Source organism: Indicator indicator, chromosome 1, assembly GCF_027791375.1.
Source record: "Indicator indicator isolate 239-I01 chromosome 1, UM_Iind_1.1, whole genome shotgun sequence".
NCBI classification, from domain to species: Eukaryota; Metazoa; Chordata; class Aves; order Piciformes; family Indicatoridae; genus Indicator; species Indicator indicator.
Window position 1 is genome coordinate 15,012,568 of NC_072010.1, and position 18,802 is coordinate 15,031,369.

The following is an 18,802-nucleotide window of genomic DNA, read 5'->3' on the forward strand; positions in this document are numbered from 1 at the left end:
CTGATCTGCATTTCTAGTATTCTTCTGGGTTTTGTTAGTTCAGTGTATGTGCAAGAAATGCATTCTGGTGTACAGTACAGGTCAGCAGGCAGACAGCTGTCTCTGCCTTCTGAAGCGTGTGCCTTTCCGTCTGCATGACACAACAGCTGCACAGCCACCCCTGCATGGTGGGGCTTTGTGCTCCCACTTCCTCATACACACAGTGTAAAGTCTTTCTAGTACAGGGTTATTCTGTACTTTGACACTTTAAATAGAAATTTGAATATTGTACCTTTCTATACACATGAGAATGCAAAGACATGAAATATTCTGTGGCAAATGAATTAAGTAAATGATGAACTTAGATGTGAAGTGCTGTAAGTAGTTGTCCTGAAGGGTCAAACCCCAAAACATGCCCTAGCCCAGGCAATGGGCTAAGCAGCTGTGAATGTGCAAACCTGGACACTTCCTAGGGTCCAGATAAACATGTAGTATGTGTAATTAACTTTGTGACACAGCAGTGAACTGTGTGTGCTCCTGGCCATGTTCAGATATGCCCCATCCTATAGGTCCAGTTACCATGTTTCTGTGTTACCAAAGGGCATTCATTGTCTTGGGACAGTATTTAAACCAGCCAAGAAGGTAGGCAATTTACCTTGTTCTCACCCAGCAAGCAACAAGAGCCAAATGGTGTCCTAGTAGCAGCTGAAGGGCCTGCACTAACAGGCAACAACTACACCAAGGCCTTGCACCTGGACTAAGGCAGAAAGGGGAAAGCTCCAAGAGAACTGATTCCCAGAAGAGCCATGGAAAGACTACAGCCTGCTGACAGAGCACACAAGAGAAAGAGAGGTCCCCCTAGCCCTCTTCAAGCCAAGGGCAGCTCGAATTATAGTCCCAGTGTCTGGGAAGATACCAGACAGAGGAGCAAGTCGTTAGTATCTGGCAATCTGCCACAGAATCCCATTTGTGGGAAACCACATATCACAGAACCTTTATTTCCAATTTGAATCTCTGTATTGGAAATTCTTAGATCTATGCTTGAATCACCTGTCTTTAGATGTGGAATGTAATACCCACAACTGAATAATTAAACCTGTAAATGTACTTTGTAAATAAGTTATGGGGGTATCTGAAGATACCACCACCCAAGATGTTAAGTAGTAAAATATATAAAAATATACAGTAGTTAAACAGGCATAGGAGGCTTTTCTGTAGCATTGGGATCATACTCACAAAAACAGGACACTCATCTGTGTATACTGTAGAGGGAAGTAGGTTTCTCAATGCAAGACCTGAGCCTCAGACCAGGTTCCTCTGCCCAGTATTACCTTGTTAAGGCTTGTCCTCCATAGTTCTTGTAATAGATGATATCTTTTGTACAATGTTTACTTACAGAAATATGTTGATAACTCTTAAGAGATGCAGTAGGTATTGTTTATGCTGCCATTTTAACTTGACAATGTATGCTGTTAGCACATATTTTGAAATGTAAAGAAAAATGGAAGAGGAAGTTTAATCACCTGGGAGTGATTAAAGATAGTGTGTGGCCCACAACCTTTGCAGATAATAAACTGAGTCTTAGCTGAAAGATTAAATACCTTATTTAGTTTTCAGGAACAGTACCACTGTACCACTACACATCTCATATGAACACTGTTTATTGTGTTACCGGTCTTGAAATATTATACTCTAATGTAAAAGCAAATACCAGACAGCTTGCATATTTTTGACGGACTGGTGTAGTTAAACTAATACTCATTGCTACATAAATACATTTCCATATGTATTTCATTTCAGTCTTAAGAAACAGTATAAATACAAGTTTCTCAGGTGAGCTAATTAAAAAATTAGGGATGGTATTAATAAAATGGAATTGTTTCCACTTGTGATAAGTAAGAATGACATAACTGTAAGAATAAAACAAGCAATTCAGGTTGAAGTCCATGGTCACAATCTTCCTCTAGTAATTAAAAATGAGTTAGTTGTCTAATGTCAGAAAAGTAGTAATTGCATACAGTATTAATAAGCTGTGAAATATAATTCAAAATTAAGGGTCATTGCATATGTGGAGGAAAGTAATTTGGACATAAAAAGTTCCTTGAAATTGAGGTTTTTTTTTTCCTGACAGTAGTGCAGGTAGGGAGTGATTGGTCAACCACCACGTCATATCTCAAATCTGGGCATGACCAAAGATCCATTAAAATTGTAACGCATATAAAGATGTTTGCTTTGATGATGGTTTCTCAAGGGTAGCATGACTTCCTTAAGCTCTCACCTGCCAGCACCCTAAATTCTCCCTGACAGGGCTTACAGGCATACCAGAAGTTATTCTCAGCACTGATAGTTTATAATTTCAAAACTGAAATTGTTTCTTTCATGTATTTTTCTTAATGTATGGAGAGTAGACATGAGCGCACTGTAAAATATGACAGTGGGCTTGAGCTTGGAAAGGACTTCTTGAGATCATGGAATCATAAAATTGTCTTGGTTAGAAAAGACCTCTAATATCATTGAGTCCAACCGTTGACCTAACACCACCATGGCCATTAAACTGTGTCCAAAATTGCCATGTCCACGTTTTTCGAACACCTCCAGGGACAGTGACTCCACCACCTCCCTGGGCAACCTATTACTGAAAGAGTAAAGCAAATTTTCCTAATATCCAGTCTAAACCTCTCCTAGCACAATTTGAAGCCATTTCCTCTTGTTCTATCATGTGATACTGAGGAGAAGAGACCAAGCCCCATCTCACTACAACCTCCTTTCTGGTAGTTGTAGAGAGCAATAAGGTCTCCCCTCAGCTTCCTCCAGACTAAACAATCCCAGTTCCTTCAGCTGCTCCTCATAAGACTTTTCTCCAGACCCTTCACCAGCTTCATTGTACTTCTCTGGACACACTCCAGCAACTCAGTATCTTTCTTGTAGTGAAGAGCCCAAAACTGAACACAGTATTTGAGGCACGGCCTCACCAATGCAGAGTACAGGGGCACTTCCCTGCTTCTGCTGGTCACACTATTCCTTATACAGGCCAGGATGCTGTTGGCCTTCTTGGCCACCTGAGCACACTGCTGTCTTACGTTCAGATGGCTGTCAACCAGCATCCCCATGTCCTTTGCTGGGCATATTTGCAGCTACTCTCCCCCAGGCCTGTAGCATTGCATGGGGTTGTTGTCCACCCATCCAAGCCATGAACAGCCAGTTTCTCCAGGAGCATGATGTACAAGACAGTTTCAAAGGCTTTACTAAAGTCCAGGTACAAAACATCCACAGGCTTTGCCCCTTCCACTAAGCGGGAGATTGTGTTGTAAAAGGAGATCACGTTTGTCAAGCAGGACCTGCCCTTCATGAACCCACACCTGCTGGGCACATGCTACATAGTGGCACTCGAGATGATCGATCTGGTTTTTGACCTTTCCTGGCACCAATGTCAGACTGACAGGTCATAGTTCCAAGTTCTTCCTTCTGGCCCTTCTTATGGATGAGCATCATGTTTGTCAGTCTCCAGACATCTGGGACCTCCCCATTTAGCCAGGACTGCTGGCAGATGATGGAAAGTCACTTGGTAAGTACTTCCATCAGTTCTCTCTGTACACTTGGGTGTATGCCATCTGGCCCCATAGACTTATTTATGTCTGTCCTCTTGGATTCAGGGGGCTTCATTCTGCTCATCACTCCTATCTTCCAGCTCTTCCTGTTTATTCCCTCATCAGTCCCTGCAACTGGGGGGATAGAAGAGAGCATCGAGAGTGTTCCCAATCCCGTAACCAGTCATCCCAAGGCCCTGAAGACTCTCTTCATTGCCCTTGGACTTCTTCTCATTACTTCATTACTGCCTAGCTGAAAGATCAGCAATGGATAGTAGGCTGAAGGCTCATGTGATAATATGATCTAAACCTTTGCTCAAGAAGGGCACATAGAGCTGGTTGTTCAAGACCAGCCATTGAGCCTCTCTGAATGAAGACCCTAACATCTCTCTGGGCAACCTGTGCCAGTGCTCAGTCATCTTCACATTAAAAAAGTGTTTCCTGATGCTCAGAGGGAAGACCTTCTGTCCTGCCTCTGGTACTGGTGCTGGGTGCTGCTAAAACAAACCTGGACCCATCTTCTTTTACCCTGCCTTCAGGTATTTATAGATATTAATAAACTCTTCCCCTAGCCTTCTCTTCTCCAGGCTGACCAGTTACAGCTCGCAGCCTTTCCTCATAAGAAGGATGATTCAGTCTCTTCTTTGTCTTCACAGTCTTCACAGTCTTTAGACTGTCTCCAGTATGTTCGTACATAAGTGAATAGTTAGAGGAACCCATATTCCTATCTGATGCCATCGGTCTCTTGCCCTCTGTTGTAGTGACCAAGCTCTTTAGATTTGTGTTAACAGCAGTACCTCAACACAGCAAAAAAACAGCCTGACTATCAAGAAAGTCATTCCTTTATTGTGTCACTGCGATTTCAAGATCAAAGATTAAATACTGCTCTTGGGCAGTAGCTGACAGATAGTTTGTTTAAATAACAGTATTCTGGAAATAAAAGCTACTGACTAAGCACATACTTGATGTAAATGAATAGGATATATCATATTTTGTGTTTATATACCACACTACTTTCTAAACACCAGCTGCCGATTTGCTGAGGACTGCAGCCTTCCTGCTGTTACTGCTCAATGCAAAATGTGCATCCCATTTCACTGTGATGCTACTGGCTGCAGGTAGTTGGTTCACTGTAAAAATGCAAATGTCTATGTGCATTTTAAGTAAACCTTACAGCCAGCTATCTGGATTCAGCATTTTGAATGACCTTGAAATCTGAATAGGTAACCCATCTGTTGTAGTTGGGGAAGGAAATGCTTTCCCAGTTCATATCAGTTTCCAATCTATTCACATTGCCATTGTTTTCTCAAAAATAGTTTATTTTCAATGTTGGCACAAGCTTTGTGCTCCACCTACTGGCTGATTATCTTTGATTATTTAACAAAAGCTATTTAAATTACTCATCACTGTTGTTGATAGAGAATTAAAAGTGGTCTAGTGCCAGAAATAGGAGAAAAATTCTAGCATTCAGAGAGGGCAGTGTGTTAATAATTTTGTTTTGCTTTCTACATCAGAATAAAAAGTGAAAAGTAGTGGTCACTGTAGACCTGAAATGCCATTTCTGGTAAGAGCCACAGGATTGTGCTGAATTTGCAAGGCCTCAGGGCAGATGCTTGCCAAGCTGTCTCTCTCTGAACTTATCTTGACTTGCCTGCAGCTTTGTTTTGCTTGGTTTAGCTGCACCAGCAATTTCTCTAATTAGCCAGCTGTCTGTGGCTAATTTATTTTGCCTTTATTTGTCTTTTTACAGAATGCCTGTAGTTTTATATACATAGCCGTAACAAGCAGTAGTGTAGGGAAATACAGGACTGATATGATAGCAAAGGCCTTGAGAACAGGCTTGGAATGATAAAAGATTGGGCATAGGCTTGGTTACTGGAGACCCCACACCTATAAACAGCTCACTGATATTTCATTAAAGAAATGCAGACCCAGATCTGACAACACTGGCTTTAGGGGTAACAAAGAGAACAAAAGAATGGTATGTAATATGTATAAAAAGCACCATGTATTGAACATTTAGACACACTGTAGAGCTGATGGCTGATGAAGAGCAAAGGTGTAAAAGTGTGTTAGCAAATACAGAAATAACTCCCAAGTGGAGCCTCAGGTGAACATCATGTTCTTGGTGAAGGGACTTCAGATGCTGACAGCATCACCCCAGCACCACTAGAATGAAAATGCCAGCCACGGGATGCAGAGGAGCAATGGAAGCATGACCATCAGGAAAAAGGGCAGAAACTCAATATGTGAATAACAGTTCAAGCTGTTTTATAGCTATTAGTGAGATTTCCTTCAGATAGAAGTAGTCTAACTGTATTTTGGTTTGGGTTTTTTGTTTGTTTGTTTGTTTGTTTGTTTGTTTTTTAACAGTTATATCTGAATTAATAATAATTAGACTTAATATTTAAATTATGCTAGCTGGAAAATCTTGGCTTTGTATAAGGTGTGCTTATTTTTTGCCTATAAACAAGATTTGGAGTGTAATGACTCATGCATTTTGCCAGCAGCCCTCCTGTGAACCTTTGGATCATTTTGGAGGTCAGATCTCTGTGAGCCCTTACAGAATTTTGAGAGTCAGTCCTCAGAAGGAAGGCCTTACAGCAATTCAAGGCTGTCCTTCTGTATTCAGCACAAGATAATTAATGAGGATGAGGGAACAGAGTTAATATGTATTCCTATGGTCCAGGTAACTATCTCACTTAAAGGAAATAAGAAAATATGGGCAACATCCACAGATCTTTTTCAGTATATAAGATGTGCTTCCTTTTTGTCCATGAAGGAGATTTTGAGTGTGACACAGCATTCTAGCCTTTTCTTGCTCCAGTCATTAACTATACAAATCCCTTACTATCTCAACTATAAAATGACTGTGCACTGGATTGCAGATGTGATGGCAATGGATGAGTAATATCAACTCAGTTTCAAAAGGTTCATTTCACAGCATTACCTATGCTCTGTATATATTCCTTTTTTTTTTTTCATCCAAGGCAGTAGTAAGCATTTAGTCCACCTGGGAATGTGGCATCCATCATTTCACTGTGAAGATAATCTAATAAAATTAACCAGGAAATAGTTCCACTATCTAGTCATACTGGTTTTAACATAAAAATACCTTCCATGGAATGTCTGTATATGTGAAATTGGTAAGTATTTTAAGTTTCATGTTCCAAACTCACTATAAACATTTTGGCAGCTGTTTCAAAAACTGCTGCACTGTCGGGTTGTTTGTAATAGACAGAAAAACTGGGTTAGAAAAACAGCAGTCAGGAAATTCTTCTGCTAACTCTCCATCTTAAAGACATACCCTTTTGCCAGTATTACATCTGTGATATGAACCTAAGGTGGTGGCTTAAGGAGAGTGGATGAACAAACATTTGCTTTAACTGTTTTTCTGTAAGATGTCAATGTGCATTTGTAAAATTATTTATTTTACATAATGCACCTGGGTGTCACAGTTTACATTCTATGAGGTCAAGAAGTTAATGATACAGGCTTCACTGAATATCTTTAATGCATTTCCTTACATTTAAATTGGGATTGTTTTTCCCCATCATGTCTTAATCCAAACCAAATAGTGATCATGATGAGTTGTGGTGAAAAAGGCCTCTTGCATCAGCATTTGGACTTGCCCATTTCCAGCTAAATGGAACAACGCTGGTGTTTTTATGCCAGTTATTACGAATGTGGAAGAGTGCAGCTAAGTCATACTCCAAAATTGTTTTAAAAATAAATACATGCAGACTGTCAGAATTTACAGTTTCCTTTTTGGAGTTATGCTCTGGAATTACTCCAGGTGCAGAGTTGTAGAATTTCCCACAAGCCTGAATTTGACAAATACAGTTTAACTAAAGGCCTTCTTGAGCAGCTTCTAGAAATATTAAGGGGATCAAGAATAATGTGTTTAAAGTAGTAAAGTACTTACCAGGATAAGCAGGTCTGTTTCCTCTCTTGTGATTTTCCTATTTCTTTAGTCAGGATAAAGGTGTAGAATATAGCAGATTTCTGTATCGGATTTTAATGTGAGTGAAATACAGGAATACTGAAAGTTGACAATGAACTCTAGTTCTACTTTTTTTTTTTTAGTTCTAATTTCTGGATTGTATGAAAAAGTTAAGTTCCTGTGAATTTTTAACGGAATTGCAGTAAGACATTTTATGTGGATAGAGTCCTTTGCAGATTTTTTTCTGGTTTTAGCTACCTGCTTTTCTCTCTTCACCTAATGACTCAAATGAAACAATTCCTGCTTTCTGACAAAACAGAGTTTGCAAACGAAACTTGCAGTGTTTGGATCATATTTTATTTTGTTTCACTTTGCATAAGACAATCATCTCTCTTACCCTTTATTTGAAACCCTAGAGTTTAATAACTTCATCTCTAGCAGAAGAGTCACCTTGAATTGTGGGAATTCACCTGGATTTGTGAAAGTATAACTATTAAATGTCATTTGCAGTAAACAGGTTGTTAAAACAAGGTACCATCTGTATACATGGTAGAATGTAGTCTCAGCAGTTCTTGTGATCCAAGACAGTTGTGAGGAATATTGCATCTGGGACATCTGGAGCTTTCTGAAGGGAATGTACTTCCCAAGTAGAAACAGTACTTGCTTTTGTTGTTCACTGGCATTTTGATTTCTGACCTTGGAGACCAGAGTCCTACATACATTTCCGAAAGCAGTGGATATTTTGCATATTTTGTTATAACTTCTTACTTTTGCCTTTCCATGTGCTCCACCAGTCTTTCTTGAGCTTATGATTGGTAGTATCGAAGAGTGGAAGATCAGATGTTACACAGCTTCCAATTTTCCTTTATGATATGTGGAGGAGTTTTAAGGTACAGTAGTAGTGATGGCAGGAATGCAAGTACATTGTCTTTGTGATTTAAGGTTTGAACAGCTGCATGGAATCTGTATACAGTGCAATTCCACTTTTTAAAAAATAGTACCTATTTTGTCTTCAGTTGCTATTAATGAAGTGTAGTAATTTGTCCCTAAATATGGGAAATCTCAGTCATTACTTTCAGTATTTTTGGCAACTATGCATGAATTTTCAGAACAGTGAAAGTTCTTTACGTCTCCTTCTGCTTCACTTCGGCTTCCATGTGGATTAAAGTGGATATTTCTGTAAAACTGTACACTTGGGAATTAGATGTTTTCCTATTTTTCACTATTGTGCAATTACAGATTTCAGACTTTCTAAAATAAAAAGTACCTATTTCAAATTATTTTTGTTTGTTTTCACAAGGGATCAGTCAGCCCAGTAAATGGGTACTAGGGAGGGTCAAGTGGAATACTTCAGTTTGAACTTTTTTCCCTGAAAAGCAAAGGGAAGAATAATTCGTTTGAGTTAAGGAGTAGCTCTGTTAAGTAGTATCTTTGCTCCATGAAGCAAAAAGATCTATGAAGCAACTGCAAGTGATTAAAGTTATGAGAAGGTGTCTTATTGTGATGAGAGAAACAACATATAGTTAAACTTTTCTACCTTTCCACTAATGAAGGCAGGGAGTGGGAGCCTACTTAGTGTACTAGAGACTTGCCAAATCACATTTCTAACACACAAAGAACTTTAAAGATGGGAAGCTCCCAGCTGTAGTGACGCTTGAATAGCAGACTTTAGAAATTTAACTTGATGAGTGTTCATTTTACAGTATCACTTTATTAAGAATAGAATGTTTCCAGGGATGGGGCATCTACCACCTCTTTTGGCAACCTGCTCCAGTGTTTCACCACCCTCACTGTTAAAAATTTCTTCCTTATGTCTAGTCTTAATCTACCCTTTTTTAGTTTAAAAATATTATTTAAATATGAGATGCTTACATAGGCAGCATGACAATAAATTTACTGGGTGTGTTTTCTCAAGGAGCTGGTTTAAGTTTGTAAGTAAAAGCTGATGATTTTTTCAGCAGGAATAAAAATTCCATATAGCTTCATCAAGCTTGTGCCTACCAAAGGAAAGTTCTGTGATTATAGCTGGCTTTGACTAAAGCCTGTTTGCTTTCCAGCTAGTAGAAGGACACATTTAACATACTTCATATAAACAACTGATTCTGTCAATCATAGTTTCACATTACTGTTTTATCCCATTTTGTACTACTAATCTGACTGTCTTTCTGGAATCTTCTCAAGAACTAGAAGTTGATACCAACTCTTACATATTTATAGGTGAAAGCTGTAGTTCCTTTGTGCTGTTTCTGAATAACAGCTTTTAAACTGTTACCATGAAAGGTGCACACATAGAGCATTTGTAGTTCGCCTTTCTGTTCGTGTGCCCATCATGACACATTTATGTGGTAAAGACTGTGGTGAAAGCCACACTGGCGACAAGAACTGGTCAAATCTTCATGTTAATTTGCATATAAGAAAGAATCAAATATCTGGTGGAGGCTGAAAAATAAAAATATTACAGCGTGTCTCTTCTTCACCACCCACTGTCCCATTTACATTCAAATCATAAAAATCCAGCTGTCTTGAAGTTTATAGCATTTGGTTTATGGACAAGCAATCTTTTGTACTAAAATTGCAAATTAATAAGCAAGCTACTAAAATTTTGGCAAATGTAATTAGAAAACATAGGGATCATCTTCTTTTGTTTCTTAAATAACAGAGCCTTTGAAGAAAGACGGAAGCAAGAAGAAGAAAAAGAACAGAAAATTAGAGAACAAATCCTGCAGCAGAGAAAAATTAAACTTCAGGAAGCAACTGATAAGTTCCAGCATGCTCATCGGCCTTTTGCTCAGTACAAGCAAATAGGTAAATTAAAGCAAACAAATGTAAATTAAAATATAACCATTATTCATTAACTGTGATTGAGGCAAAAAAAAATTAACTTAATTCAAATTATTTGAATTCATATAAGCAAAACTTAACTCATAAAAAACTCAGATCTGATATATATATGACAAATTTGGGTAGAGGGAATAAAAAAAAACACTTTTTTTTTTCCCTGCTAAAACTTGTATTGTGAAATATTATATTCTGATCACAGTAAATACATCACCTCCTTGGGATATTGTGACTTATTGAGTTATCTCCATTTTTTTCACTGCAGTGTATTTATCTTTCATAGCTGAATGTGACGTGTTACAAGTTACTTGGATAGTAAAACGATTATGCCATTTGAACCCTTGAATATTTCATATTCAAGGATGTGCATTTCGTTTATCATTAAGTGAAAACAGTCCTAGCATATGTTAGTGTATTACATAACTTTTGCTGAATTAGTCAGCTTTTTAAGCTGTTCTCTCTCTGCTGGGAAGTAATGATCACTTCAACTCAATTCCTGCTTTCTTGGAATCAGTGGAGATTGGCAGGACTTTCTAACAGCACCAGCCAAGTCTGATTTCCAGTTAACTTTCCAGTGTTGAAACTCTTAAGATATGGTATATTACTTAGGTATTCTTTAACAGATTTACTCTCCCAACTGCAGTTGAGCCAGCTGTGAGGTAATGTCTCTGACTTCAAGATCAAATGTCAGATTAAAATAACAAAATAGAACAGTACTGGTCTAGGGCTTCTTCATAGTTCTACTGACAACCCAGAGTGTGTAGCAATCAGATTTTTTTCTTGATTTTCCTTTATAGCAGTTCTCCTCTGCTACTTTCTACCTTACTTAGTTCTTTCTACCCTACTTTTACTTACTTGAAAGAGATAACTTGTGACTGCCTGAACTCTTTCTATCTCCACTGATTCAATTATTAAGTTCTACTTTGGACTTTATGAAATATCTACAAGTCATAATTTTGCCTTAGTGAAAACAAAGTTAGTACTGGATTTTTTTAACCTCCTACTTTTTTCAACAGAGCCATCTAAAAAGAAATAGTAAAACTGCTGAATACACGTATTACTGTAAACGCCTAAGTAGAGTGGGGATTTTTTTTCAGAGGAACTAGAGAGGCTACAGCTATTGTAACAGTCTGGCTTTAGGCTTCCAAACTTCAGAAACTTAACCAAACCATTTATGGTAAAATATTGAATTTTTTTAAAATACTTTTTTCCGTTGTGTTTTTCACTCTAATCCCTCTAGTCCAGACAAAAGCAGCTTTTCAGTTAGAAGAAGCTCTTGTACAAATTAAAGGAGCAGTTGTAACACCAGGATTGTGCTTGCCCAGCAAAACCAAAACCAACATCAGGTAAGCATTTCTGTTTACTCTGATGACCAAAGGAAGTAAATTACTTAGTAAATAACAATTAACAAGAGAAAACAACAGAAAATTACTCTTTAAGAAACTGTAGGCCATTTCTCTCATGGCAAAGAAAGCATTTCTGTGAACTGTTCCAATGAAACATGAAACATCTTGAGTTGTTTGTGTCCATTTGGTAAAACAAGAGAGGAGATGACACAAACCTTTACCCTTCAGTGGAATTTTGGGAATAGTCAGTCCATCTTCAGTTATAACTTGATTCAGACTGTCATGGGTATCAAACCATCTGCTGTTATATGAATTATGAAGTGTTCTGTCTAGAATATTTCTTATTCAGATTTTTTCCTTTTGACCTTCCAGGATAGCTTAGTTTATGTATTTATCCTATGATCTTCTTCTTCTTTCCCACTGTCATTCCTCTAAATTTCTCATCCTCTAGCTTTATCCTGAGCATCCTGATAACAATTTTGCCTGCAATTTTGATTTATATGACACACAAGGACTTTTTCTAAGATACCTTGACTTATCACAGAATGTTTTTTCATGCATATATCTGCTGTGTTTGATACTCCTTCCTGATTATCCCCTTCCTAATTTCCTATTTATTTAACAGTTCAGGGGTGGTTTTTTGGTTTGGTTTTGGTTTGTTTTTTTTTTTTTTTTTTTTTTTTTTGTTGAGGCTTTTATTACTATTATCTTAATTATTTTCTGCATGCTGTAAATTGTGCAGATGTTCAGAATAGAGATAAATTCTCTCTAAAAGAGATCTCCCTGCTTTTGAGCTTCAGAGTATTCTTCATTGTGACATTAATATTCAGTTTGGCTACATATCTACAACTGATTAATACATGTTCATAGGCAATAAACTGGACAAATTCAAAAACATTTCACACCTCTTAGAAGCTAAATACACTATCTCTGACAGTCAACGCCTATAGTTCTGCAGCTTCTGCACTGGATTGACATAACAAAGGAGGATTTGAGCCATAAAAACCAGCAAAAAAGAAAAAAATCTGCCTGCTAAATATAAGTTGAAATAACAGCAAGAAAAATGTAGGTTTCTGAACTCTGTTTCAGGGTTCCTGATGCTTTGTCTCATTTCACTCATAGGCTTGCTTAGGGATAGGAGCTCAGTGTTTCTTCCCTTTGACTTTATCATTTGTTCTTTTTCATCTTTCTTCAACTGCTCCTTGTGCCTCAGGGGCTAACTTTTTGTTTCAGGACCTTTTTAAATCACTTACCGTTCCTTACTGTATAACATTTCTGTCAATCCATATTTTATTTGTTTAATTTTTAAAATTCACTATTCTGTAATAATGATAGTGTATTCTTTTCCTGATTTTCATTTCTATAACCTGATTTCCTAAGGAAATAAAATTTATGCATTCACATTCATTTACAGTTTGTGTCCCCTAGTAACCCAATTTGAACAAGAGCTAAGAATCTCAAAGATTAATTATATTTCTACAAGTTTGAAATTGGCAATTGGGTAGGGAAAAAATTATTCAAACAAGTGATCTCAACATGAAAAAGTTTTAGAAGTTAAGTTCACATTGACCTATTGGCAGGTCACAAGCCTCATAGTACAGATAAGACAGCACACGAATATCTTGAAACCTGCCCCAGAATGTTCTGTCTATTCTCCAGCTGGTAACTGGGAGGCTTGGGTAGGAGCCCTATGGGCTGGGTGAAGGAGGATGTTGAGAATACTGATTTTATGGTAATAAGACAAAAATAATTAAGTTATTGAAGTACAGGTTTGTGTGTAGGGGCAAGGTGAACAAACTGATATGAAATGTAGCTTTGCTTATTCTGATACAAACAATTTGCCTTCCTTCTGTGTGACAGAAAATGCATTTTTGTCTTCATCTCACACGGATCAACCTGAACACATGCTATGCAGCCTAGATTCTTGCAGTCTGCTGAGGAAGATGTTAGTGCAGGGTTGTTTGTTTTGGTTTTGGTCTGTGAACCATAGTTTGTGTGGGTGATAAAAGTGGCACTTCTATGCTTTCAGACTTGGTTCCAAAAATTGTGCAAAATTCTCTTAGAGGCCAAATAAATTTCTGGCAAATCAGTAGAGCAAAGTAAGCTTTGATACAGCAAAGCATTTTGAGAAGGTTCTCAGAGGTGAAGTTTTTTCAAAACTTACCAGTTCTGAGCTATAAAGCTTTCAAAATATCTAATAATCCATTGAACTCAAAATTTTTGGACAGCTAATAATTAACTCAAATGAGGTAGTAAATCTCTTTCTATATTTCTATCTCTTCTTACACTTGTACAAAAACTCAAACAAAAAATCTTCTCCAATCTTTAGAATTTACCCTCCCTCAGAAATGGAACGTATAGAATTCATTGACAGTCCCTTTTAAAGGAATAAATAAACACTCTATTATAAAGTTTTCAAGATACATGACTCCAGAGCCAACTGGATATAGGTGATTTTTATAAGGTTCTAGAATTCTTAATGTCTATGTTTAAGAAGTTTGTAAAATACTGAATTAAGCAATGGAGACATATTACCTGCTCTTGAAGAAAGACAAGAAGAACTGAAACACCTAATGAGCAAGTAACTGTATTCTGTGCTTGCAGAAGAGCTATGAGCCTTCTAGTAGGGTTTAGTTATTAAATGCTGAAGCAAAGATTTTGATCAACTCATTAGCCAATAGGCACTGGGAAGTGTGGACATTAAATGTGTAAATGGTGTGCTGCTTTTTGTACAAGATATATTGCCCTGTTTAGTTTCTGAAACAGTTGTATTTGATTAGGTTCCATCTTGGAATAGACACTTAATTATGACAAATATAAACTGGTCTCTGAAAAAAAGTTGCAATGTAGAAACTTTTATAAATGTAAATGATCCTAGAGTCCAAGGAGATGGGGAAAAAAAACTCTGATCTATTTGGAGGGAGCCAGGTGCGTATCAGTCTGGCCCACAGTAACAAAGTCTGTAAAAGTGGATAAGGACTGAAAGGTTTTGGGTAGGGAGGATATCTCCCATTCAAAAGAAAACACATCTGTTTTCTGACTTGTATAAATAAATTTGAGAAGTTATTCTCCCTTTTTGCTATCAGCCATCTCATCAGAAATAATAAATTCCTCCTTTAGAGTCTGCCAAATATGTATCTCTGGTTAGGTCAGTGCAACTAAGCCAAACTTTTTGGAATACTGCATAACTTACTCTGAAAAATAACAGTAAAATCAATGGGATTAAATTTTCCATTTTCATTTGTCCTAAAATCATGTTATAAATATAGAAAAGGTCTCTTTAGACTACATTTGACACAAATGTACTGAAAAGAAAATAGACTGATTTTAACAGGGAGTATCATTTTAGATACAGACGAAAGAGATGAAGGTTCAGAAGAAGGAACTGTGGAAATTTAACTTGAAAAAATGCAGAGAAATTAAGGAAGGGAATTATTGAGTTTCTGTACATATATTAGCCATATGGTAGCCATTTTCAGCTAGGAACAATACATGTTTCCTAATTAATGCATCTCTGCTGGATAGCAATAGAAGGGGAGGTCTGTGAGGTCTGTGGCTGCACTGTTCCAGTTTGCTCAGTAGGGGTGCCAGCTGTTAAGGAAGAGAGCTTTGCGTGGCATGAAGTAGTCATAATTTCTTGTAAGTTCCTACACTACATATTGCCCGTGTATGAAAGGAACCATCATAGAATCAGAGAATCAACCAGGTTGGAAGAGACCTCCAAGATCATCCAGTCCAACCTATCACCCAGCCCTAAGCAATCAACTAGACCATGGCACTAAGTGCCTCATCCAGTCTCCTCTTGAATGTCTCCAGTGACAGCGACTCCACCACCTCCCTGGGCAGCCCATTCCAATGGGCAATCATCCTCTCTGTGAAGAACTTCCTCCTAATATCCAGCCTATACCTCCTCTGGAACAACTTGAGACTGTGTCCTCTTGTTCTGCTGCTGGTTTCCTGCAAGAAGAGACCAACCCCCACCTGGCTACAACCTCCCTTCAGGTAGTTGTAGACAGCAATGAGGTCACCCCTGAGCCTCCTCTTCACCAGGCTCCTCTTCACCATCACCTTTACTAAATATGAGGATGGCAAAAAAATGTGCATGGTAAATCACCTTGTCATGCCATATTCTAATTTAAATTAAACAAACAAACAAACAAAAAGTGGTGGTCATGGAGGAATATGTAGAAGTAAGATTTTTATATTTAGTTGCATATAACCCAAAAGTTCACTTTTGCCACAAATTTACCAAAACATCTTCACCCAATTAGCAATATTTAAGGGACTGTGTTAAGGAACTGTTTATGAGAAATGCATCCTGGGAATCTTGGAAAGCATCTGTATATCGAATGGACAATTAGGTTTGGTTTGTTACCCTAAATCCAGTGACTGCTGAGACAAAGTATCATTTTAAATAATGGACCTGATCAGCCTGGTAAAATAATAGCTGGATCTCCCTTTTTTGGTAAATGTATGCCCATTTTGCAAATAGTGTCACTGAAAGTTTATACTGATAAACTTTCCAAGATCTATTCTTCATCTACCACCATTTGTAATCATTGAGGAGTACCACAAATACTTGGTCCTAAAACTGCAAGACATAAGCTTGCCTTTCTAATCAGTTGTAAGGATGATGGCTGCACTGAGCAGATGTGAGAATTCAAAACCTGGTTGTGGTCAGAGATTTCTGTAAGTGCTGCTTTGCATATGGCAGACTGAGGGCATTTAGGGCCCTTGGACCAGGTCAGAGCCAAAAGACAGGATCAGTGTCCTTCACTGAACTCTTCCATCTAGGCAGTCAAGCACAGATGACAACCTGGAAACAGTTAAACTTCTAGAAGACTAAAGCTTGATTTAGTTGTTGAGCTGGTGGGGTTTTGGTCTGGGTTTTGTTGGGTTAGGTTGGTGTTTTTTTTAAGACTTACCTTTTTTATTTGTTAAGCCTACTTGATTTGGTTTGTTTTGGTTTTTGTTTGGGGTTGTTTTTTTGGGGGGGTTTTGGGGGGGGTGTGCAGGGAGGGGGACAGAGTTGCGTCCATCCTTGGTATCTGCCTAGTTCTTGCTTCTTGTTTCCCACAGCTTGATTCCTATTCCAAGTGATCTTACCCAGCCTTGTTATTTCCTGCTTTCTAGAAGTCTGTAGTTTATCCTAGGATGGGCTCACCCTGTCCACAGTACCCAGCTACAACATCTACTCCAAAGATTTATTTTCTTTCAGGTAGCAAACACAAATTCTTTAGTGTACCACATTATACATCATCAGTAGAGCTGGGCTCTCTAGATACCACAAAGGCTTCTTGCTATTTGAAGTAAGGGAATATCTGACAACATCGGTATACAGTTATCCTCTATATAAGCCAGCCTTATGGAAAAAGAAAGGCCATTTTCCTGAGGTTTTTTGTTTGATTTATTTCTTTTTAAACCCTCCATGTTCCATTTCTGTAAATGACCAAACTGTTGGCTGACATTTTCCAGATTAATTCATCCTGAGGCAGTCACCCAACAACCCAATCAGAAAAGTCTTACTGTTTATAAATAACTGAAGAGAAGGTTTAAAATGGAAAGTGTTGGACAGTTCTAGATAGTACTAACAGCACCACCTGTAGTTACCTATTGTATAGCTGTCCTTGTGAGGCATTTATTGATGATGTATACTTTTGGAAAGAAATGTGTTTAAAAGTGTACAGTTGGCACATAGAAATAAGCCAAAGTAATAAGTTATTTGCTTGCATCAAGAACCACAGATGACACTTCATCCTCATCAGCATCTAGAAACAGTTCTTTCCATCAGAAGCAGATTTCAGCAATGGTTGGCTGGGATAAAACAATACAAGAGAGCTGTAGAACAAACATGGATAGTAACCAACTTCTCTTCCAGAAAAATCTGAAAGAAATGCAACAACTCCTTGAAAAACAGCATCTGAGCAACTCAGAGGTATGATATTTCCATGTGATTCATTACATGATGCTTCTTAAATGCAATAGAAAGTTTCTTGAATGTGATAAAAATGACAGGTCTGTTAAGCACTCTACCAAGTAGCCAGCACCTGAGGGCACACTGCACTATGCCTTAGCTGTAGATAGTAAAATTATGCATATTTTAAAGTAAGAAGTTTGTAAGAATATTTTCACAAATTCTTCAAAGATATCTGTCATGTTGTCTTTCTGTGAACATAAGGTCTGTATTGTCAGACTTCTTGGCTCTGAAGCAGCTATCACATTAGTCTATCACAGCAGCATTTTGCTACATCCGGACTTAAATTGTCAGCTTGCAATTCGCACTGAAGTTTCTGCTTAGCTGATTACTACAGCTCTGTGCAAAATGTCTGGCAGTATAATTATGGTAGGGAGTATCTTGGGGTTTTTTTCCCCAGTGTGTGATGATCCCTTTAGGAACTGACTTTAAGTCTTTTGAGATTTTTTTTTTTTTCCATCTTTGGAATCGCTGTAGGTATTGCAGTAACAATCTCATTAACTTTCTACCTAAACCAATTTTCGGACCCCAAGTCAGTTTCAAAAGTCTCTTTAGAAACACAGTTAAAATCAAGAACAGGGCTCCAAAGGGATTTCTAATAATTACACTTTTAAGTGTGATTTTAGGCCTGTCTTTGATTTTGGACATAAATTTGGACTTAATATTTTACTTCTGTAATAATATTTACTGTTATCTGGACTCATGGTATCTGAAATTATCTTGACTCTGTGTAGCGGTGTGAGGTGATGGCTAGAGACATGGGATCATTGGTAGCAGTAGAGCAAGGCCTCTTCCTTTTAATACATGTGTATTAAACTTTTGAAAGACTGTATACAGTTCACATATATTTCAAGTTTATTGATATTGCTGTTTGCAGGCACATTCACCTCTGTCTTTGTACGTACTTTGTTCTGATGGGTATTCATGAGAATCTTGAGCAGCTGATGGCTAACACAGAAAACATCACTCTACTGAAGTAAATGTCAAGAAGGTTGAGAACACAGAAAGTGTAATTTTTACTGGGAAGGCTGTCAATTAGTGTTCATTCTTGTTTCCAAGCATAAAAGAAGGAATAGTAAATGGCAATTTATAGAAGTGAGCTGACAAATTCTAGATAACCACTTCTAAACAAGTT

General features: G+C 37.8%; 1 protein-coding gene across 1 annotated transcript in view; it reads left to right on the forward strand.

Moving 5' to 3' along the window:
- The window catches only part of CEP126 (centrosomal protein 126), a 64,117-nt gene that overhangs the window by 1,799 nt on the left and 43,516 nt on the right, over positions 1-18,802 (forward strand). The window contains exons 3-5 of the mRNA XM_054390033.1: positions 10,169-10,314; positions 11,573-11,693; positions 17,430-17,628. Coding sequence (XP_054246008.1) covers positions 10,169-10,314; positions 11,573-11,693; positions 17,430-17,628 — 466 coding nt within the window. The remainder of the gene's footprint in view (positions 1-10,168; positions 10,315-11,572; positions 11,694-17,429; positions 17,629-18,802) is intronic.